At 34.6% G+C, this 25664-nt stretch overlaps 1 protein-coding gene across 1 annotated transcript; it reads left to right on the plus strand.

The window, feature by feature from the left end:
* Window positions 1–1099: 1099 nt before the first annotated feature.
* Window positions 1100–21247, plus strand: sol (calpain 15 small optic lobes). The gene is made up of 21 exons (XM_085195846.1): window positions 1100–1472; window positions 3248–3379; window positions 3725–3783; window positions 3863–5123; window positions 5686–5832; window positions 6249–6379; window positions 6619–6748; window positions 7074–7195; window positions 7575–7650; window positions 8081–8223; window positions 8407–8519; window positions 9310–9526; window positions 9978–10177; window positions 10248–10344; window positions 10811–10992; window positions 11429–11688; window positions 12216–12380; window positions 12847–12958; window positions 14064–14336; window positions 15041–15183; window positions 15678–21247. The coding sequence occupies exons 1-21, from the start codon at window positions 1234–1236 to the stop codon at window positions 15865–15867; spliced, it is 4392 nt and encodes a 1463-aa protein (XP_085051972.1). The 5' UTR covers window positions 1100–1233; the 3' UTR covers window positions 15868–21247.
* The last annotated feature ends 4417 nt before the right edge of the window (window positions 21248–25664 follow it).

Consider the following 25664-nt stretch of genomic DNA (forward strand, 5'->3'; position numbering starts at 1 on the left):
TTGTTTATACAAGCGCGTCCGCCGCGCCCGCTTGCCTTACACGCATCGGTGGTTCAGTGGTAGAATGCTCGCCTGCCACGCGGGCGGCCCGGGTTCGATTCCCGGCCCAAGTATTCTATTTAATTTTCCTCACAGGCAGCCACGTCATGCTTGCTATTCATCAGGGACAGAATACCCCCTTCAGCATTAACCACAAGCTCGAAAAAAAAAAACCCGGCTGCCTCTATAGCAACGAAGATTTAGTTAGAAGCGTTTGCGTATTGGATAATTGGAGTTAAATGTATTATTTAAGCGCGATATATTTGGTTTCACATTTTTTGTAGTAGTTATTAGTAGGTAGGTTTTTGTTTATAATTTCCTCCGTTTAAAAATAGTCATTTAACTATCTAAAAATAGTCATTTAAATATATTTTAATAAGTACTTGAAAAGATTAGTAGTACAGATTTAAAATTACGGTACCTACTAAAAAATCCTTGCTGTGTAAAACAATTGGAAAATCCTTATTGAAACTACGAAAATGCGGGTTGCATTAGGGTTTAATTAATTTTCACATTATCTTAAGTGCTTTGCAAACATACATTACATGAATAATCCAGTAGTTAAAGCGGGCGAAGCCGCAAGAGGGTCGCTAGTATTAAAATATAGTATAAAAATGTTTTTACACAAATTTCAGTAACAAACTTATAAATCAATATGCAATATCTTGAAGTCAGCCCAACAATTAAGAATTGAAAAATCAATAAGCAAACATTACTTATTAACTATTATATAAAATAATTCATTTAGTTAACACGAAAAAATATATATATATTAAAATATTATATGAATATACTAATGTTTTTATTTAATATTAAATTTTGTATTTTTTTAAGTACGCCATCTAACGGCATTGTCATATACTACATAGCCTTTTCCCATCTAGTACATACAACGCACTCATAGACATAGATGACGGCTGACGCGGCTAATCATGTATTTAGTTATTTCTTTTCAAATTCAAATCAATTATTGAATTTCATTATAAATTATATCAAATTAAATCTACTGCTATTAAAATAGATAACTTTATAAAAACAAAAGCATAAAACAATAAGATGTTTGGCAACATTTCTATAAAAAAAAGTTATACACAAACAACATGGTGGATCAGCTGTTTTCATTTTTAGCCGATTACTAAATTATTTGTATAAAACAAGACATTGTTATGGTCACATAGCCATGTGTGGACTAAAATGGGCTCAATCGCATCTGTGCTGCAATGGCATTGTCAGTCGTGCGGTCAAATCAACCCCACGGAGAGCGTGAGGTGTTTAAAATGTGGTACAAAGAGAGTATCTGGTCATGACAGTGCACAAAAACGTTATTACACGGCCGATTCATCTTCTGAATACGCTTCTAGAACTGAGAAGAGCGGTGGAACTACCCCTGGTTCAGAGGCGATCGTTATACCGCCCACTAATAATATTAATAGGTAAATTTTTCAGTCTATATTATTGACATTTTATTTCATTGTTGTATGAATGTGTCAAACGTTATTGATTTTTCTTTATACCATATTATTTAGGTTATATTAGCATTGTATTGTGTGTATATGTTAGTTATTATCGATATTGGCGAGGGTTTTCCTTTTTGTGGCGGGCCTTTGTCATCATTTTAATGGAAACTATCGTTTTTGTTGAACAATGATTGTTGGTATGTACTTATTGTCGTTATGCGAGCGTATATTCTAGTCATGGGAAAGATTGAGTAGTTCTAGATATTTATATATTTGTATGTTTATTATATACTGTGTGCCATGTGATGTGTTATATATGTAAGTCTTTGACATATGGATATACACATAGATGTATGTTTTGTTATTTTGTCCTTAGTCCTAGTTTGTATAAAAAAATAGTAGTAAATTGAGAAGGCCTTCTCTCCTTCATTATTTTTCTTTTTTAGCTGTGAGATTTCAATAAAATTTTAATTCATTTATTTAGTAATACTTCAAGTTATCTATTTTGACTTGACCTTCTTTATGTTGTTAGGATTAAACTATAAAAGAATAAAGCAATGGTATTTTAGATATATTATTTAGTTTGTATTAAGTAATTAATACTTTTTAGTATTAAGTCATTAATTACTGCTTATGCTATTTACTAGAAATGTAATATATGCTTGCCTTGCCTGCCTCATGATTTTTCCTGATTATAGCAATTTAGGCAAGGTAACAAAGAAATTAGTGTGAAATTCTATTTACTCCTTTTTTGTTTAAATTTAAGTTACTGTGTATCTACATGTCACCCTTTGAAAGTCCAATATATTTGTTTACTAAAGTAAAGTTGTTTTACTAAAGCGAGGAAGTGAAAATAATTCATCCCCCTGAGTGGGGATCACACTCACAACCATTGCAATATTAATGTTTTTTAACTAATTGAGATATCAAAAATATTCTATTTAATAATATATTTGTTTGTTTAGCTTCACATTAAACCCTATATATAGCAGAGTAGCTAACCAAAGTTTTTACTAATAATTTTGAGGAACTATTTCAGGAAATTGTATAAGGAAATTATGTTTCATTTTATTAATATGCTTATATTAATGAAATAATTTAATTCACTGACTATTTTTTATGAATATGCATTGCTTTTAATTAACTAATTGATTTTTTATAGCTATTGGCTTTTATTAGTATTTACTGAAGTCCATGTTTAATTTTCACTTAGTCTAGTGGTTTTTTTTGTCAACACTTACACTATTATCGACATTAGCAGTGTAGACAGAGAAAACCTAGTGTTAAGACAGTCATCAAGTCAGTTTCCCACTTTTGCCCAATTTCTGAAACAGCAGATATTGAGTGGCAAAATTCGATGCTGTGGTTTTTCTTGTTACTATAGCAATGAAATGAAAATAATTCAATATTCCCTAGTGGAAATTGAATCTCACATCATAATGATAAATAAATACGTAAACCCCAAGTGAAAATTAAATCTAATCAACACCAAACTTTTGGTATAACCTTTGGCACTCAGTTTCCTCTGGCAACAGCGCTAGAGATCCAGTGTGATCTTCCCAGGTTATCTCTGCCTATAATACATAGCGTGAAGCTAAAAAAAAATATACCCACATAAATCATACCATATGTTCTATATCTGATAGTTTGTATTTACCATACTCTCCCAGATTTTCACTTCTACTATATTAAGTAGAGGTGGTAGGTGTATGTTTAGGGGACACGTATATTTTTTGTCACATTCTTCCCAGCGGATGGTCGTGCGTGGGCTCCGCGCCGCTGGCGAGCCGCGCGTGGCGCTGCTGCTGCGGCCTCCGCAACGTGTCCGCCTCGTGGCGGTGCGCCGCGTGCGACACCATCGCTCCTCATGCGCCAGTTTACAGGTCTGATATCTTATGTTTGAAGTGTTATAGCACACTTAGAACTGTACTAAAAATATTTTTGTCTGTCCTTTTTAAACGGTTTCCAAGAGGCGGAAGCTTTCTAAACAAATATAGCTTGCATTACTGTATACTGTACCTTCCTTTTTGATTAATTACTTAATATTTGAATGGCGTGTTGCCCATTTGTTGCGCGTTTTGTATTCAAATAGCAGATAAATGAAAATTATTTGCATATTGCCCCCAATTTAAGTGGTATTTTGTGTATTTAATTTACTATGTATATGTTAATGGTATAAAATTTAAATGTAGTGTAGGAATAATCTGTAACTTATGGTAATTTTGCAGATTGTCCGATGACGAGGATCAATCATCAGGGATGACTGATAAGGATAAGTCTGACCAAGGCACGTATTTTAAAATTTTATTATTTTGTTTTATAATAAAACTGTATCACTTAATAAATGTTTCATTCTTTCTTTACAGACCGCAGTATGATAAGATCTAACACTCTAGCTGTACCTTCATACAAGCCTTCGTCAAGCTATTCCGGCGGCCGCCCTTTGAATCTCGATGTGCAATCTCTCCGTCTCTCTCCCACTCAGATCACTGATCACGCTCATGGAGTGACCAGGTCACTATCCCACGGCTCAGTGATCAATTCCCAACAAAAATGGTGGAATGTGGAGGAAACTAGGGGAACTATTAATAGACCGACTAGCTTGTTGGTCTCCGAACGTTATGGAACGTCTACATGTAACCCACGAGAGTCTTTCCTAAGAAGTCTCCATACGGTGACGCGAAGACCGAAAAAGTGCAATGAAAGCAAATCAAATTGGGAATTGAATTATGTGAAAGAGTATCAGAGAGAACAGAGCAGGGGTCTACACATGAAAAAATGGGCCTGTAGTAAGTGTACCCTAGAAAATTCGGGTATCAGGACTCATTGTGAAGCATGTCTTTCACCCAGAATATCCCCGTTGTCCAGGATTTCTAATACACGAGGCCTTAGTGTGACAACGTTGGGAAGACATGAAACCTTCAGCGGTAGGGATGGAGCCACATCATTACCCTCGTCTGGAGGTATCATGATTACGGTACCAGATTGGCCACAAACTGCCACTAACTTGGGAGATTCCTTCCAAAGGTCAATCAGTGCCCAAAATTCTCCGGAAACTCGACCTACCTACCGTAGATCGTTTTCGGAACAGACTAGTGAAAATCGACCGGTTGGTAAAGTCATATCGAGTAGACGAAGCTTGAATGATTATCAGAAATCTTTAGCTGGTTACTGTGGAACTTTAACTAAGCCAGAAGAAAGAGAAAGAGTAGGTGACAAAAAGGAAGAGAACATAGAATTGAATGACAAAGAATGTAGTTGGGATACGAATGCCGAAGGTGTTATATATGCCTTACCTAACAAAGGCAAATATAAAGACTTAAATCTCCAGCTCCAAGTTAACAATAATGGAACTAGATATTCCTACGTTTCGGTCCAAGATACTAAGACCGTGATGAGTAATTCACAGAACGAGGTGGTCTATTCCAATGACATGGGTGATGGGGACTATGCAAGGATAGACGAACTTTTGGGTGCGGAGAATTGTATCTCTCCAGTCAGTGAGAGTAACATACGGACGTCTCATATTGGGAAAGAGTCTGGTAAAGTGTTTAATATGTTGCCAAGTGTTGGCAAAGTATCACATAATCCGCGGGAACCGTCTAAAGTGCCTTCTATTCAATTGTCGTAAGTATGCATTTTTTTACTTAAACATGTTTTGTAATTTTTTGCTGTAATTCAGATTAAAAATGTTAAGAAAAAGTTTGGGCAGATCATCGTTTTTGTAAAATAAACATAGTTTTGATTTATTTTTCTGTCATTATAAGTCATTATTAAAAAAAAAAAAAAAAAAAAATGATCATTTAAATTGATAATTTTAATAATCATTTTATTAGCTTTGTTTTCGCCCTCATAGCAGCGCATATAAAAATATGCGCTGCTATGGGGGCATGCTATGAGGGCGAGAGATATCATTATTATTCCCCACTTTCCACTAATTCTAGAGGCATTATGTTTTGAAGAAATAACAATATTAATATTTCAATCTAGTATAGCATTAGTAGGATAAACTAGGCTACGTTTTTGGGGGTAGATATTTGTTCCACTTTTACACAAAAACCCCGGGACTGATATAAATAAAACTTTAGGGTAATATAGATTTACCATCAGAATGACAAATAAGCATTAATTTTAAGTGGGTGTTAGCCACATTTGGTTTGTTAGTATACAATAAGCGTATGACCCACAGTCGCGAGGGTGCCGCACGCATGTGGCAGTGCGGCGAGTGCTGGTTCGCGTATAACGCGTGGGGCGCGCGCTGCGACGTGTGTCGAAGCGCGCGCCCGCCGCACGCCGTCACGCTGGCGCCGCCGCCCGACCGGGAGCCCCGCACCAGGTACAGCTTCATACGGCTTTTGTGGACGATAGTGCAAGTAGCGACCTTGCCCCGTCGTAGAGAGCATCTGGTGGGCAATGTGGTAGACTTTGATTCGGAAATAAAGTCTGAATCAAAGGTAGAAAGTAGGTAAAGAGGTAGGCACTCCGTTCCCAACTTTCCGCCAATTTATCAATTTTTCAAGGCATTTTGTGTTGAATGGTGCCACGGCACTGCTGGCACCAAGCCAAAGTTTTGGCCTTGGTGCCAGCAGTGCCGTGTGCTGGATACAGCGTGAAGCGCACGCTTGTGTCTCTACAGCAATAATGAATATTAGTAGATATAGGCCCAGCTTCACATTTTTATCGAAATATTTTAAATATTCAAATGAAAAACAATTTAGATATAGAAGCATATCCTCTATGTAAATTTTTTAGGAACAATTCATCATCAGAAGCTAGTGGCCCCAAGCCAGAAACGAATCGAAATGAACCTGCGAAGAAATTGACAGTGCCCATTGCGTCCTTAGATCACGATTTAAATAGTGATGAGCTTTTGTTTGCAGTTGGTGAGTAAATATAATAAAACTAAATATTATATTCCAACTGTGCTTATGTACACAATATAATTTTTAAGACATTTACGTCTTCGACAACATTTTATTTAAATTTATATTCCTGATCGTAATTGTTAAATTTTGCCGGTCCCTAAATGTTGATATGTATTTTCGTTTTGCAAATAAGTGTTTTTCTTTTCTAAATATTGAATAACATTTAAAAATGTATAAATTGTCGATTTTCGTTTCAGATTCGTCCCCGCAGCCGGACAGGCAGGCAGAGGGCTCGTGGACGTGCGCGCGCTGCACGCTGCTGAACGAGGCGGGCGCAGGCGCCTGCGCGGCGTGCGCGGGCTCGCGGCCCACGCCTCATACTTATTGGTGACGACTATATTGTACTTCTAACACGTAGCGGGATTTAAACCAGCTCCTCTGAGCTTCTTTGAGCGTCCAAGCGCTATGCCCACCTAAGCTCTCATCAAGCTACTTCGAAATTATTATACACGTGTGCAACTTATGCTAACAATATACTTAAATACAGTTTGTACAATTTTTTATAAGTTTAAAAAGTTTCATCACTCAATACGCAATGTCTCTGAAATTTGATAGTGTATGGGGAAAGTGACCAGTGAGCACTTCCTTCTGCATTGCCTGTTATATGCGCCACATACCGTAAAGTTATAAAACTATATTTTTTTCCTTTCAGGTCGTGCAGTTCCTGTACACTACGCAATCCATTATCAGCAAACCTATGTCTCGCGTGTAAAACACCGCCGGTACCCAAACACGGAGTGCCGGGGTCCTCTACTGATACTAATGTGGGGGCTGGTAAGTTCATTTTTGTTTTTTTTTAAAATAAAAGTATTTACATTTTCTTCAAAATTTACAAGTGTTATATTACTTACATATGTAGTAGTTAATAATGTTCTATATTTTTTCCTTTCAAGTTTGGGCATAAGTTTTAGTTTTGGTTTTGTGGTTTGTGATGTTGCGAGTTCCGCCACAAAATTACTTTATGTTACAAAAAATTAAGTGGCACAACGAAAGCAGAGTGTTCTAATATTAGGTCCTCTCTGCCTACCGTGCTGGAAAAGGTGTGAATTTGTACCTTTTTGTATTTTTACTGTTATATAGCTGACACAGATTTTGTATTCAGGTCAGAAGTGATAAATGACCAATCAAAATAATATATCAGATATGTTTTTAGCAGGTCGAAGCCCCTCGCGTCACACGCCGGCGCCGCGGCGGGCTTCGCGTCACAAAACCCCGCCGCCTGAACATAAGTAAATATTTATAATATACTACATTTTACCGTACCGTCATCCCTGTAGTCAAATGGAACCAATGTTTGAAGTATTATAGGTCATTAGCCTTCTTTGATAAATGTACTATCCATTAATCATTCAGTTCAGTGATTTAAGTAATTAAAAATTAGCGCATTCAACCAAACTCTTTAGTTTTTCGGTATTAGATATTTATCTATATATGAATCCAAAAGTAAGTCATATTTAAGCTTTTATAAATATTGAATTGTCTATACAACGCCATCAAAATTGGATAAGCTACGTTAAGCTAAGATAAGATTATATAGCACTTTGTTTTTTTTATGATAGAACAGATTAAAAAAAAACAATACAGGAAGAAAAAGAACAATAAAATTTGACAATTTAAACATATAATAATTCAATTTAATTCTCATTGTAATCCCAACAGACCAGAAACAACCGAGTGGTCATGCTCCGAGTGTACGTACGTGAACGCGGGTTCGGTGCTCGCGTGCGACATGTGCGCCTCACCACGTGCTCGCTTGTTACCCGCTGCGCCCGCACCGCCTCGCCTTGATGATGATGACTCACGTTAGTATTGTTTTTTAGGAAGTATGAGGTTAATTGTGTCCCCATGGTGTCTTTTGCTACGTCCGTTGTGTCTCATTGAGGGACCAATGTGCCTCATAAATTTTAACGTTAAATCGCTACTTCCTCAGTTTTAATGTATGTATCATGTGAATAATAATATTTAATAATATTTTTCCCCTTCAGCGGACGAATCGGACGGAGAAAGACAAGAGAGCACACCGATGGAAATACTCAGGCTGAGAGAGGAGAGTCACGCGTGGACGCAATGGCAGGAGGTGCTGGCACAGTGTGCTGCGGTGAGATATACAAACACGCACAAGAACACCTACAAGTCTAAATTATTGTATGACGGGATCCAAACGCGGCTTCACAATTTATAGAATTTAAATTTATTGTTATATTATTCTTATCTGTAAGATATAATACTATAAAGTCTCATCCAAATCCGCTTAGTAGTTTTTGCGTGAAAGTGTTAAAACAATCATCCTTAGAAACTTAATACATTTATGATATTAGTAGGTTACTATAGTTGTAATTTTTTTTTACAGCATGACTGTTAGCTAGTAGTAGTAACAGTAACTTATATAGCAGTTAATCAGAAGGAACCTAGTGTTAAGATGCTTGTTTGCTCCCCTCGCAACGCCTATTTTGTAGACTTTGTGTGTTGATTGGCTGAACTCAACAATACGCTTTGACTTTTACCAGAGCAAAGGAATGAATTTAATTTATTCCCTTGAGTGTGGATGGCACCTACAACGGTTGCGCTCAACACTCAATACTCAAGAATTTTGATAAGATGATTTTTCTTCAACAGACAGACTGCCATCAAACCATGCATAAGTTAGTTCTGATAAAAATATATTGCTTAGTAGTTAGAGCGTTAGGATAGTTCCCAAGACGCGGAAATTTGAGTCCCTCAATTTCTAAAAATATTGTAACAAGACGGACCGGAGAGTGTTAACGTTCGGTTCCTTCTACCTACACGTCTATATGCGGGATACATCATGAACCTGAAAAAAAAATGTATCTATAGTATCAAATAACATTTTATCTAATTTAGATTTTAACACGTTTATTTCCCAACAGACAGGCGACATGTACATAGACGAGTCGTTCCCCGCGTCCCCGCGCTCCCTGTACTACAGTGCGGGGACGGCGGGGGGCGGCGCGAGCGGTGCGGGGAGCGATGCGGGAGCGGGCGCGGCGGCGCGATGGCTTCGGCCCCACCACATACACGTGGACGCCGACCCCAGGCTGCCGTGGGTGGTGTTCCGGGACCCGCGGCCCTCGGATATATCGCAAGGTATCTGGGGCTGATTAGGTTCTGATCCCTACGTACTTTTATTACGGATATTAATATGTCAGCTGTAGATGTGATTTTAGGATTTTCTTATATTTGATTATTTTTTCCTGAGTGCACATTGTGTAAAAAATCAGAAAGCCATTGCTTACATTCCATCATCCGACTTCTACTGAGGCAACCGAGCACGCAACACTCCTCGCACTCGCAAATATCTAATGTATTTTCCAAGTATATTATACTAAATTTATGACAAAGACTAACGGAGTGTCCGTGTTCCGTCTGCGTACCCTGCTGAGTGCAGGATACAGCGTGAAGCTGATAATACTAGTTTTAGTAGAAAAAAATGCTAAAACTTAGAATAGTTTGTTTTAGTCTAGGGAAAACATCTATTTTAGAGATAGATTATTAAATACATATATACCAAATATATCACATTTATCTCCCTTTCCAGGTGTTCTAGGCAATTGCTGGCTGCTATCAGCACTAGCAGTGCTAGCGGAACGATCAGCCCTCGTACGTAGTGTAGTGGTGAGGGCAGAACCGTCCCGTGGGGCATATCAATTAAGACTGTGTAAAGATGGACGTTGGTTGACTGTCACTTTGGATGATTTATTGCCCTGTAATAGGAAAGGGCATTTGGTTTATTCACAGGTTGGTTTTATTTTTGTAGTGTTTAATGGTATAGGTAGAAATAATAAATCAGTATTATTTTCATTTCCAGGCTAAAAGAAAACAGTTATGGGTTCCGTTAATAGAGAAGGCGGTAGCCAAGCTTCATGGATGTTATGAGGCTCTAGTGTCTGGGAGAGCAATTGAAGGTATTTTTTAATATATCATTTTATCTAGAAGAAGTGTTATCACAGATGATGGTGGTTGTAAAGGAATGTTAGGATTAGACATGTAATATTTTTCAATGACGATCAAAAATTATTTTCAGTCTCAAGGCTCTTTTGTATAAATGTTCATGTTTCTTTCTATATGTAAATAAATAAGTATAAACTTGCGAATATCATATCCTGTGTACTTACTGGTTTAAACATGTTTCTTTTGACAATAATTCTGAGCTTTCTATATTTAAATAAAGATTATTATATTAATAAAGATATTTTGCTCTTTATTGTTTTAGTGTTACTATTTCATCCCAAATATTGTCAATTTCTTATGATTTTGGTACTCATTATGTGACGGCATACTTATTTAGTTCTAAATGTCTAAAAACAGAACAAAGTGGTTCAACAATAAGCGAGAGCACAAAACTAAAAAAACAATAATTTCCCTCCCCAGGTCTCTGCACACTAACAGGAGCACCCTGTGAATCGGTGTCTCTCCAAGCGGGCGGAGCTGGTGGCGGTGGGGGTAGTGCTCCTCTGGAACAGCTTGATAGAGACCTGGTGTGGGCCCAACTCCTGTCTTCGAGGCAGGCCTGCTTCCTGATGGGTGCCAGCTGTGGTGGTGGGAACATGAAGGTAGATTGTAGTTTTATTGGGTAGTAGGACTGAATATTGGAATATAAAGATAATTACAACACTGTAATACATTCACTGCTTAAATAATGTTGTCTTTGGCGTACCTACGTTTATTTAATATTATATTTGTACTAATCTGTGGTAAACGGCGTTGGTGTTACACTTATATATTTTGTAATGCTGCTTTTTTTATTTACATGTATGTACACTGTTTACTCCTAATAAATTGGTCAGACACTGCCATATTTTTTTTGTATATTTTCTTTGTATATTTTTTTTATATTTTTTATATGTATAGATATAGATTGTATTATAGTAGTGGCGCAAAAAGTTCTATAAAACCAAAGGTTTTCAAAAACATCATAGAGCTCCCAAGTACAAAAGTCACAAATTTAATTGTGTATATATAAAACTAATGCACTTATTTATCACCCAGGTCGACGAAGAAGAATACCAGCGCCTTGGCCTTCGCCCCCGACACGCCTATTCAGTCCTCGACGTGGTGGAAGTATCAGGATGTGGAAGTCCATTGAGGCTCCTACGTCTACGTAACCCCTGGGGTCATTACACGTGGAGGGGGGCCTTCGCTGCCGGCTGCCCTCGATGGACCGAAGCCCTAAGACGAGCTTTACCGGCAGCCTCCACTGGGGAACGAGACCAGGGTGTCTTTTGGATCAGCTTTGATGATGTACTCAAGTTAGTGGTTTTTTCTATAAAAGTCTATATATGGTAGACCTTTAGAATTTGCAAGCCCAAGGGCTATTTTACCTAAAACCGAAGCCCTAAGAAGTGCTCTACCGACGGCCTCCACTGGGGACTGGGATCAGGGTGTCTTTTGGATCAGCCTTGATGATTTACTCAAGTTAGAAATCTAGACTTGTCGACCGTACTGTACAAGTACGGTCGACAAGTCGTGGCCGTTGCTGTGGCTTTCTGAACTTTAGCGCATTGTTCACCCGAGAAGAAAATATCAAAGGTTAAGTTAGCAAGTTAATCCTAAAATCAAATCTGCATACTTCAGGGCGACCACGACTCGTTAATTGTACCGTAGTGGATCTTAGGATTTAAAAGGAATCCTTGGGTTAATATAAGGTTATAAAGTTGTAGATTTTAGTAAATTCTTGTTAGATGATAAAAAAATTGGGTGTAAATAAGAATTAATTTAAGCAATAAAGTGGCCTTAAGCCCAAAGATAAATTATTTATTATTATCGTTTTTTCTAGATACTTCGATTGCATAGACATATGCAAAGTGCGTGTGGGATGGCATGAAGTGCGCCTAGCGGGCACATTACCCCCACTCTCCTCTACTCGCCATTTAACGTGCCTACTATTAACCGCCACGCAGCCCACTGAAGTTGATTTTACATTGTTTCAAGAGGGGCAGAGGTAACTATAAGATAAAATAGTAATATAAGATATTATAGATACACTTTGTATTTCATCAGTGTTAATATTTATTACAATAAACATTTAGGGATTCCTATTGAAAGTAAAAAAGTCTTTAATATGTAAATTATTAAATACATTTTTTTTTAATTATTTTATTCTGTTCGAGAAATCTTAAACAGTTCAATTTGAATAATTTTAAAGGTGTATAACCAATTTTAAAAAATACATATGATGTTGAAATATGTATAACTTTGGGCCGCAACCCAATTAATTGGACTTCACATTGTTTCAAGAGGAGTAAATATATTTTTTTTCACTCTCATTTCTCACCAAAACAGCCACGAACCAAAACGGAAAATAACGATATGCACATAATCGTGAAGTCAACGGGAGAATACTAGCTTATTAGTTACTTTATAATATATTTTGTTAAAACATTTATTTTGATTATTTTTTTGTATAGAAATTCAGCAAAAAGTCAAAGATCGCAACTGGACTTGTGCGTAGTGGTGTTCAGAACTAAATCAGGACCTAGTGCCCAAGTTGGAAAGCTAGTAGCTCATAGTAAAAGACAAGTAAGTTTTTTTATTTAGGATTTTATTATAAAAATAACAATAAATCCAAATTGATGAGGAATTTAACTATATTTTTTTTTTATTTTTGTGTATATTCTAAAATGTACAATACCCTTCTCACTCAAATCAATTTTTGTAAAGACTTACTAATATAATATACAAGAAGTCACGTGATTGAGGTATCAATGGTTGGCAATGGGTAGTGAACCTCAGTAGATATTTATTACACCCTAATGTATGTTTAGATATTTTCAATGTTTCAGAAGATATTTGAGAATTTGTGATTTTGGAAAAAATAGGATTCTTAAAGAAAATTGGCAAATACAACTGGACTGTTGGGTCTGCACCCGTGAATTATTTTTCTCAATATAGCTTAATATATTATATTGATTTATAGGTTTATAAATTGGAAATAACATCGAAACAAAAACCATTTTTAAATCAGTTTTATTTTATCAAAGTAATTTTAAAAATTACCGGTATTTCTGTAGAATAATCTCTGTAAGTCAGATAGGCGAAATCTCGAATCATGGAACAATAAAAAATCGTTATTCTTATTATGAGAATTGACTACATCTAAATGCAGTTTATTACATATTAACATAAGTGTGCATTTTTCACTAGTCTACTATAATGAAACAATGTTTATAGAGTACAAATATTTTTATATTGTAAAGCTATCATAGTACAGGCCGTGAAATGGCGAATGCACTTGGATAGTGGTTAATATTAACTTTCACATGCTGTAGAAAGAATATTTAACAAGTATTATTTTTAAATCGTCTACTTTAAAAACTAATCCTAAAATTTTACAATATATTATATTTAAAAAAAAAAATTAAATAAAAAAAATAAAGTAAAGCTTTTTACAATGGCGGGTTTATTTCTAAAAGAAATCTCTTCCAGCCAACCGATAAAAGTTTATTAATGTGAAACAACGAAAAAAAAAAAAACTATAAATGCAACCATAAAAGTAAATAAACAAAAAGATAAAATAACAAAAACATACATGACATGCTCTGTAATTATACTAAACAATGTAGCAGGATTTGAACTCACAAATTCTAAATTGTATTTACTAATTTCAACATTTATTAATTCACAGGTGCGCGGCTTCGTAGGCTGTCACAAAATGCTCGAAAAAGGTTTCTATCTGGTCGTCTGCCTGGCGTTCAACCACTGGCATACAGGCCTAGAACTGGCAGACAGTTCAGCTTGGCCTCGCCATGTACTAGCAGCCCACTCTTCAAAGCCCCTGGCAGTGGAACGACCACCTCTGCACCCCCACATTCTGGCTGATGCCATTATAGGGTTGACCTTGGCCAGAGGTCAGCGTCATGAGGGGAGGCAGGGCATGACGGCTTATTATTTGACTAAGGTATGGGCTTTTGATATATTTGAGGGTTTTAAACGTAGGTACAATTTTTTATTAGTTTTTTCTAGTTTTGATTTTTTTGGGCTTAAAGGATAGGTAGAGTAGTTGTAGTAGGATTTTTTGTGTTATGTTAGTTTATAACTCGTAATGTAGGGTCAAAATCTTTGGAATAATCAAGTAGACTGACATCCATTACACTCTCACTTCCTGGGAGATGCCATTGCAGGTTTGACATTGGTCAGAAAAAAAATGGCAGTGTTTAGTGTAAAAGATATAAGACTTATAAATTTGATAAAGTTCTCAGTGATTATCCATACAAAATTAATAATAAGTTACTGCTAACTACTTTTATATTAGAGTTTTTTTTTGGGGGTCTGGGAACCTAGTATAAGACCCTCCGTTTCCCATTAAAACACTTTCACGACCCACTTTCCGCCGAATTCTGGAGACGTTGCATATTGAGTGACGGAACTCAACGTCGCGATTTCACTCGTTACTAGAGCGAGGAAATGAAAATAAAAATACTTTATTTTCTCGAGTGTTAATTGAACCCACAACTCTTCGCTTTTACAGTCATATGTTTGTGTTCCAGCTCCATGTCGGGTCTCATTTTTTTTCAAGTGTGCTAGTTATAAAAGTCAAAACATTTATATAAATTTAACAAGTAATATTGATAATATAATACTCCCATATTTTATATTTTATAGGGCTGGGCTGGTTTAGTAGTAATGGTGGAAAACAGACATACAGATAAATGGATTCACGTGAAGTGTGACTGTCAGGAGAGTTACAATGTGGTGTCAACGAGAGGAGAGTTGAAGACTATTGATTCCGTACCGCCATTGCATAGGTTGGGAGAAATTTTAATTAAACATTTGGATTTTAATACGAGATTTTGTTTATTTATTTTAGCATCAAGCTGTATCCCGCACATAGCAGGACAAATAGAGGGAGTTTAGTGCTTAAACATTTTGTTTTTACTCGGCTTTCAGCCGAATTTTCGGGGCTGTGCGTGTTGAGTGCCAAAACTCAACGCAGCGCTATGCCTTATTTTACGTGAGGTAATGAAAATATTAAATAATGCATTCCTCTGAGTAGGAAGTGAACCTATAACCGTGACGTTTACTGTCACACGTTTGTGCCACTGCGTCGCGATAGTATTTATCTATATAAAATTTAAATATTTAGAAACAAAAAAATACACAGTGGGGATCGAATCCGCGCCTATTTTTAACCGTCCAAGGACTTTAGTCTTATAGACTAAATCGTAGTAGCACAATCGTAGTAGCAAATCGCAGTATCCTGCACATAGCAAAAACTAACACTCCCTTCTATTATTTACAGGCAAGTAATAATCGTCCTTACCCAACTAGAAGGTAGTGGTGGGTTCTCAATAGCCCACCGTCTCACGCATCGCCTTGCGGCGGGGGCCCGCCTGCAGGACTGGGCCCCCCGGACCGACGACGCCCCCAGACACAGACCACCGCTGGCGAGACGACTCAGTGGGTTACATGCACCGCGGCTTATTACATAGATGATAAAAGTATTATGAAAGTTTGTGAAAATATTTAAATTAGGCCCCCTGACGAGGCCACCCTGTGAACGACGATCTGGTTGCTTGTCATTATTGTTTTGATTGTTTTGTGATTTTGGAGAAATTTGTAGAAATAATAAGAATGGGCCTGCTGTCAAGGCCCCACATTGGTAAGGCGATTTAGTGTGTTACATGTACTGCGGCTTATCACTTAAAGGATATAGAAATTTGTGAAAATATTAATATCGGCCCGTTGACAAGACCAACAAGAATAAAAATATTTTAAGTTTGTGGAAATTAACAGCTAAAACTTAAATTAAATAGATCTTAAAATGGTAGTTTTGTAATATGTTCAATTTGATAGCAGAAATCTTCTTTTATCGAGGAGGTCAAGTGCTCTGAAATAGACCTCGATTAAAGGGGGAGGGAATTATAATGAAACGTATTTAAAATAATACTATGATTTAGAAATGCTAGTGTTTAAACAAATAAACTATGGCTGGCGACTGTTATGGGCCTCTATGAGTATAACTGGTCCGATACATTTTTAATATTTATTTAATCGAGTTTCCACTGGTAAGTTGAATTTAGAATTTATTTATGATTATCTTAAAAAATATATAAATGCAAAAGTGCGGCGTTGAGTTCCACCACCCAACACGCAATGCCTCGAAAATTCGGTGGAAGATGAGGAACGGAGTGTCTTAACACAAGCTTCCTCTGTACTTTGCAGTATGTGGATACAGCATGAAGCTGAAAAAAACATATCTTTTGTTTACTAACATAAACTTAGTAAATTGTAAAAATGAATTTGACGAGTAAAAAACAAAAAATGATATGCAATTTAAATTCATTTAAGCCCTAGTGTAGATATGTGGTGTAATAAAGACAATATACATATTAAATTGAAATTGTTTTAAATTTATCATAAAAATATTTTTTCCAATGTCTATGTAAATACTATTTGTGTATAACTTTGTCTAGTTTTACAGTAATAATAAGATTGTGTTGCACGGAAATCGTATCTACAACTAGGGCTTATATAAATAATTGACTTTGACATTTGCTATGACGAAATATTTATGTTATGTATGTATTATATAAAAACTACGTGTATTCAAATAATATAGCAATTTTTCATTTAGTTATAAGTCGAAACAAATATTTGTTAAGGTTTTTTTGTTATTTATGCTGTTCATTTAGTGAGACGTGTTTGCTTACGATTGTTTCTTATAAGTATAATTTTATACAAAGATGTTTTTTTATATTCATTGATTTTTTTAGAGATATTTAATTCGACTTATAATTAAATTAACACAAATTCATTTTCTACGATTGTTAATATCATCAACTATAATTGTGAAATATTATATATATTTAGGCTTCTACATATTTATATTAAAAAACCTTCAATTGGGAATAGAACCCACAACTAACTGCGTTATTACACTGTCCTAAATATTGGGTTATTATTATTTTTAATTTATTGACTTTAACAATTGTGGAATAAGACAGTTTGTCATTTAGAATAGATATGCAAGAGTTATTACTCCATAACTTTGCGTTTTATTTATATTTATTTTGTTTCAAGTACATACATATATATACATTGAATGGAAATTATGAAAATCAATACTTAATAAGTGAAATTGTAAAAAAAGAAATATAATAATTTGAGTAAAGTATTAAATTTTTAAAATTTTAGCTTCACTCTGTATCCCGCATATAATAGGAAAGATAGAGGGAACCTAGCGTCAGGACACGTGGATTCTTCAAATTTTGACTACTTTCAAAACTATTTGTAGGTCGCCGTAGTGCGTCGTAGTTGCTTTTAACTTTTCACTGCCTATATAGTAACATGTGACGTCATATCTTGCTAACGCTATGATACATTTTTAATATAACTAATTTTATATAATTAGTGTCTCTGAGTGAACTAGAGTGTCTTGTAAGGTTTTTGAACAGGTTTGACATTTTCAATAAACACCAGACACCAAACTACTAAACTGGTGAGTTTACGTGTAAACAGTACATACATTAAGGTCAGAAAGTCTGTCGTAATCTATTCTTATTATTACGCGATCTCTTTGCTTGCAAATTTTGTTCGGGAAACTGTTATAAGTAATTGTTTTCTCGATCGGATAACCGTTAAGTTGAGGTCGCTCTGTTTTACCTCGTATAAGCGGGATACAGCTTGAACTTAAAATAATACATTTTTATTATTATATTTCTTTTTTTATTTTGACATGGTATAACATGATTTTCAAAAATTATACCACGAACTTTTCGTACCATTAGATTCAACTTCAAATACTCTAGTAACAAACTATAGTACACTACGGCCGACGAGTCGTGGCCGTCCTAAAGTTAGCTGTAGATAGATGGTTGCGCTTGATTTGAGAATTTTTCTTACATTTAGTTATTTTATTCCCGAGTGAGCAATGCGGCAAAGTTTAGAGAGCCCTCACTTCAGGGCGGCCACAACTTGCCGATCTTAGTGTACACGTAATGTATAGACATTAACTATAACTATTTGATATCTTAATATATAAATAATAATAATATTATATAAAGTAAAGAAAAATAGGGAAAAATTCACCGCCGGTTATTTTATAAAGATTTCAAGTGTTGTTCGTACACTTAGGTTTTTTAAATGTATTGAAATTTTGTACGGAGTTCGTTTTTAATTAATGGGTTTGGACCTGAGTCTTTTTCCTAAAGTCTCTCGTGTTAATTTGGTTATAATTGTGGTACATTGGTTGTCGGTCGACTGTTGTAGGTTCGATCCCACTCGCGGGAAATAATTATTTTCATTACTCGCTGTGGTGTTCCGCCAGCTCTGCCACTTAACACACGATGTTTTGAAGGAATTAGATGGCGAATAGAGCACGCAATTTTTTTAAGACTAATTGTTCTCTGCTTACCCTGCTTTATATGCGGGATACAGCAAATAAGAACTATAGCTCAATTAGCTAAAGCGTTATCAAAGAGATAGCAGGTTCAATCCCGCTCTAAGTATGGAATTTCAATACATTTATTAAAATATAACAATAAAAACCACTGGTTATTTTTCGATAATATAGTCTGTAAGCACTGTAGGAGTAACTTGTATAGTGACGTGTTTAATGGGAAATAGTGTAGACGGATTCTTAAAACTAGTCCATTTGGTTGTATCGCTGTCTCTTTCTTATTTGATATGTGCGAGCGAGGCGGGCATATTATGTACATATACTGTATCTTTTTGTCCTAAGACGTTGTCTCTCTCTTATTTGAAATGTGTGAGCGAGACGGCTATAGCATTTGTATACCTTTATTCGCTGCCCTTTTCTCATTTTTCGTATGTATGAGCGAGATAGGTATATTGTATAATATATATATTCTAAGTCATTGTCTCTTTCTTATGTTGCAAATGTGAGCGAGACGGGTATATTACATTTGTATGTCTCGATTTTATTATATTTTTGAACGATGTATGGATAGTATGTTTGTTGGTTTAGAAAGAAATTATGTTTGTAATGTATAAATTAAATTGGTTTTAAATTAGTTTTATTTATATTTCAGCTTTAAACTTTGTATCTAAAGTATGTTTAGTCCAGTGTCTTTTGTCCCTTATGATTGCCTTTGTCACGCAGCAAACAATATTTTGTTAAGTCGAGTTATAAAAAGGAAATTGTTCTTTTTTTAAATAAATCGTTAATTAATTAAAGAACAAAACAAAATACATATTCATGTAAAAGTGTAATCCGATTTCGTTAGATTTAAAAGATTATTGCTGTCGCTTTGTAACTGGGACGGTCAGATCGATTTTGTATTGTGACAAACAAGAACAATACTTTATAAAAATTATGGCAAATACAATTATAAATAATATATATAAATAAATGAGGGTCGAATTGACTTCGAGTTTTCACTAAAAACACAAGAATGTTAAACATATAGTTTAAAACATAAACAATGTTTTGAAATCTTAATAATTTAGACAGTCTCAGTTAATTATTTTTTTTATTATTGAAATTTAATTTAAATTGTTTCATATTTCTAATACTCGTATATAATTAAGTTATTTAATATTATAACTATATTTATAAAAGACAATTCATATCGTATATTGTGATGAGGCTTGCGATTCATTCCAACGCTCCCAAAGCATTTGTATCGAGAATACATATTATTTATTATTTGACGTATAAAATAAGAATTTCTTGCCATTATTTTAAACTTTAATCAGGCCTAGGTTTAAAAAACGTGCAATATTTAAAAAAAAAAACACATTTTTTTTTTCGTCTGAAGACAGCACAAATATTATACAAAGAAAATAATTGTTAGGTTTTAGCTCGATAGTATATAGATTCGTACGACGCGAGAATCGATTTTTTAAATTATTATTAAAATATTATATAAATTATAATTTTTACGCTTATCATCACTTAGTAATGCTTTAGAATGTTTTATGTCGTACGTACTATGTAGGTGTATAAATGGACACATTGTAAATCTTAGCGAGTATAGCGGATTCGAATTCGCAATCGGTAATAAATTAAAAGTAAATAAACAAACAATTTGTACACAATAAGCTTTTTGTAAACAAGTGTTGATGTTTTTGGGAAGTTGTTTCGTTTTTTCACGGTTAAAATTTAAGATGATATGTATGTTTGTACTTTAGTGCCATATTTAGTTGGGGCTAGGTGAATTTTCGGTTTTGTAAAATCGATTATAGTCGAAAGTCAACTTTTGTCAGTTTAATCGATTGTTCAAATTTATGAAAATTCAAGTAGAAATCGATGTTCTTTTGTCTGTTAAAAACATTTCGACTATAACGAGATATCACTTAAGACTTTTTTGATAAATATAATATTTACATAATTGCCTAGAGATTGGTGTTTCTTGCTTTGTATTTTTTACATATAATGTATTTTCTTTATTTTACATATATTTTTTTATACATAAAACTACCGTAAAGTCATTTAAATTGTTCAATCACTGCATTTATTGTAATTTAATTGATGCTATACTGCCAAGTATGAAATAAGTATCTAAAGTTGAATATCATAATAGTCATTATTTATTTTGTTAAGATCAACATTTAAATCTAATTCAAAGAGTTTCAATAAAAAAGAAAATGAAAGTCTATATTTTTTGTTTTATAAACAATTTTAATATAATGTTAATTATAACCGTTTTACCATTAAAGTAAATAGAAAAGCAAGAAACGTAAAATCAATGGTTATTTGATGTCACCGTTTATTTATTTCATTGGCCACCGTACTGTACCGTGTTTAGCTGGTGTTTGTAGCGGACACGCTTACTTTACTGTTAGCGATACGAATGCATGTTATTATATTACTTGATATGATAAGTGAATAAAATTATTTAAATTTGATGCAGTTTTTGTATTTTTTCTTTTTCAATATGGCCTGTATGTAGTCTGGATGTAAATACAAAGCATAGCGTTGAATCTCGGAAATTGAGCGGAACATTTGAATTAGTATCTAAACTAGTCCGTCGGTCCACTCTCCAACTCTCTGTTGTCTGTCTATATAACACTTCTACATATTAGGAATGCAGTGTTAAGCTAAACAAAAATAATCAGAGTCGGCACAATGTTGCTATTTCCCATGTCTAGAGATCATAATTAAAATATTATCATATTATGTGCATAAAGATGTCAATGGTGTTATTTTATATCCAAATGAGAACTTTATATTTAAATTAAACTTACTTATAATTATCGTGCGGAGTGTGACACTGATAAATGTGCTATAATGAAGCAATTTATTATACCTACCGATTGACACTTCAACTACCTTCATATTAATTGTAGCTTAATATTAATTAATTTTAGCGCAAAAGGATGTCAACTTGTGTGTCTTGGTGTCCAATCCAAACGTCTTAGTCATACTTTACAATTCTCCTAAAAAGTGAATAATATTATAGTTACGTTTTTTTTATTATTAACCATCAGCCTGTCGCTCGACCCATTCTTCAACGAATCAAATTTTTACCAAAAATCTATATCTATAATCGCAGAGAAGAGTCGACAGCCCGAAGGATAAAAAAAACAAATTATTTGACGAGAGAGAATTCAATTTTTCTTTCAATTTTCAAAATTCATTCAAATCAAAGTTTTCATTCAAAGCTTTCTACATCAAATATCTTCTTCCAACTCGACAAAGTGCGTGCGTGTTGAGTTCTACCACTCAACTCGTATTATCTTGAAATATTGTGCGGAAAGTGGGAAACTGAGTGTCTTATTTTCCTTTACACCTTACTATATGCGAAATACGGCTTAAAGCTAAAAAAACTCAGAAATGACCATAAGCACTTAAAAATATTTCATTATAGACAGTGCCTATTTAAAAAAATAAAAGCCACATTTAAAAGTAACAATGCGTACCGACTCGCGAAGACGTCTGTCGCTTCACTCCAGCTCGTCGGAAGCACGTCGCGCACCCATCAACCAGTCATTTCCGCGCCGTGCCCTTCACTTTTGTTGCCGATTTCTTATGTATTATGGAAGAGGCTTAGGGACTTTCCTTTCAGCTTCACGCAGTATCCCGCGTGCAGCAGGGTTGGCAGAGGAAGCCTAATGTTTCACTCCACTCCCTATTTCCCCCTGAATTCAAGAGGCATTGCCTGTTGAGTAGCGAAACTCAAATATTATATTGACATATTTATTGTCAAAATATTAGTTAGGCTTAAATAATAAATTACTTTATGATTGTTATCAATAAATTTACACTATTTGCATGGCAAATGTAGCGTTAAGACACTGCATTCCCATTTTCCGCCGAATTCTGGGGGCATTACGGTCCCCTTTAACACACTTCCGTTCCTCCGCCACGCTTCATCTTGCAAGAAGTTGAAAATATTAAATATTTCCTTCTCTCGGGTGTGAATCCAATCCATAACCGTTGCGTTTTCAGTTGGACGTTTGTGCCGCTGTGCCACGAGTAACGACAGCTTCAAAATAAATTACTTTTTTTACAAAATAAAATACTTCAAAGTAAATTTATAATATTTTCATACCACATCTAGCAAATCTACCAGAGCTCTGACAATGGTAGTTAAAGTGTCTCATTATGAGAATTTCATTCCAGCGGGGAAATTGTATCGCAAAAGCGTTGACCTTAAATCGTAGATGAAACCTTGAAGTCTGAATACAAGGGCTAACGTAATAACTAAGACGCGTATTGGATTGATACAACGTGAAACACGCATCAGATCTATTTTCTGTAATTTCGTATAGGACAGAGTAGGATTTTAAAGTTTGCTTGAAGCTCAAAACCGGAGATAAATAGTACTAAAAACTATTCTGCTAAAAATATTGTTTATAATTTTAAATAAAAGTGTTTTTCTGGTTTAATGACATTGAACATTGCTCTAACTTCCTAACGTGACAACAAGATAAAGGCAACATAGTGACCAATCACTTTTCTTTATTGGTACCTTAGTTTCTATAAAGAGACATTGTTTCAGCATTATTGTCCGCGCACATTGTATAACCAAACAAAAATACATATTTAACAACCATTGCGTAGGATTTGAACCCACAATAGTACAATAATATACTTTAAACATAAATAAAGCTAAAACAGTTTGTGTACATAAAAAAAGAACAGTCGAGAATTCAATTAAAACCATCTTGAGCAATTAAGAGATTTCACCCTTAAATATTTGGCCTCCGCGTCCCCGAATCTGTATAATAAGATATCTTTTTGGTGATTTTAGAAGAAAAGGTTCACGCTTTCATTTAATATCAACATCTTTATTGTAACACATTGAGGACAGAGTCTGGCTATTAACGCGATGGTTGTAGGTACTATTACTATTTGAGGAATGAACTATAGAGGCAATGCAGTGCCTTAACACTAGGATTCTAAGTTCCCTCTGCCTACGCTTATAAACAGGAAAAATCTTTCCTAGCATCTTCGTTATAACATTTGACTAACTTCAATATACCTAACAAAAAAATCCACAAAATTGCTTAAAAAGTATAATTTGTATAGAAATCCGTTACTTTACATAATATTTATAGGTCGAAATCTAATAACGAGGAGAGCGAGATGCTGCAGTACGTTGTGGAATATAAGCTTCGGTTTCGAAATAAAACTCTTGTTTCATGGTGTGCCATTATTTCTTATGCGTTGTCGTTGCGGACGGTTTTCAATAAGGTATAGTTATTATATTAATTTTAATTTTTTTAAGTAAAAAAGATGAATTTTAATAGGCATTTCTTTTAAGTTTTGGCATGGCAATTTTACTCATTTAGAGAATTTCCTTAAAGTATGCGCGGCGGTGAGCTCGAAGTCAGCGTCATTTCTTTCATTGCCTGCCTTTGACTTTTTGAAGAACATCTTAATGACAAATAAGAACAACAAAATTTTTGATAAAAATATAGTTTCATCTCTATAAAATAAATAAAAGAGCAAAACTTTATATACATAACATTTTCAATACATTGCCCACAAAAATCCAAATAACAAGCAAATCTACATAATATTTTCTTAGAAATATTTTAAGGGACTTTCTAGCTCTATCTCCGTACAAACACATCAATTTGTGTTCAGTCTTGTGCTATATTATGCTTTGACGTGAGACTGACTTCAAATTCAAATTATGCATGCCTTTAACAGGTGAGATTGCGAAATGCATTTACCGTAGAATATAAACTGCATTTGTCGATATATTGAAGTTAGATTTAAAACTAAAAAAATAAATTTTATATGCACTTTTATTAAAGTCTGTACTGAGAATAAAAAATAAATAAAATAAAATTTTAAAAGCTAAGACGTGTCTGTTGGGTACGATTCCTATTTGAGGGAATAGATATATTTAAAATATTATTGTCATTTTATTCTTATCAATTTTCAAGGCCTTACGCCTTCAATGGCAGAACTCAACGCCGCGCTTGGTGTTGTTGAGAGTGACAAAATGAAAACAATTATTTTCTTCGTCCGAAGATGTACCTCTGCGTCACGAGGGCCTTGTCATTTTTTTTTATAATTTTAAAATTAAAATGGTTCTTCGTAGCTTAAAGCCGTCCTGTAAAATGTTATCTCATTTATCGGCCCAACATCGGACACTCTTATATTCTAGTAATACTACCTAGACTGGGTAAATTTTCTACTAAACCTTACTATATTTTCCGTTTCTTAAGCATTTAGTGAGAAAATTGAAAATTGCGTTATTTGTATATGATTTTAAATTGAAAGTTTGCTTATTATATTATTTATATTGTATCAAATAAATATGGGGAATCAATAGCAATCATTAAGGATTTGGTTGATTCCTATCACTAAATAAGCAGTGTTCCGAATTCGAACAAAAAGTGGAAGACGGAGTGACTTGGCACTAGGCTTTGCTGCCTATTCTCCTATTTGCAAAATTTGGCGGTTTCTCTGCTCTAATAACAAAGTGCGGCGTTGAGTTCCACCATTCATCGCGCAATATGTAATTTAGGGAAAAAGTGAAGAGTGCGACGTTTCACTACGTGCTCTTTATTTACCCGTAGGAGTTACTCACGGTTTAGCGAGAGTTACTTATTTTTGTTACTTTTTTTCAGCTTCACTTCAAAATGTAACAAAAATATGCTACTTCAAAATAAAACAAAACAACATACCGTATATGAATTTATTTCATTTATTCCCAAATAACTTACACACAAATTGAGCACTGTAGTTCTTATTTAGTTACATAATATTTACAATAATATGACAATTGTTTATAAAAAAGCTCTAATAATATTTGACTATAAAGCTTTTAAATTTATCGCTTATATATTTTTTTTGTAAATAGAA

This window comes from Heliconius melpomene, chromosome 13 (genome assembly GCF_056956725.1).
Source record: "Heliconius melpomene rosina isolate 202511_hmr_F chromosome 13, ASM5695672v1, whole genome shotgun sequence".
Classification (NCBI taxonomy): domain Eukaryota; kingdom Metazoa; phylum Arthropoda; class Insecta; order Lepidoptera; family Nymphalidae; genus Heliconius; species Heliconius melpomene.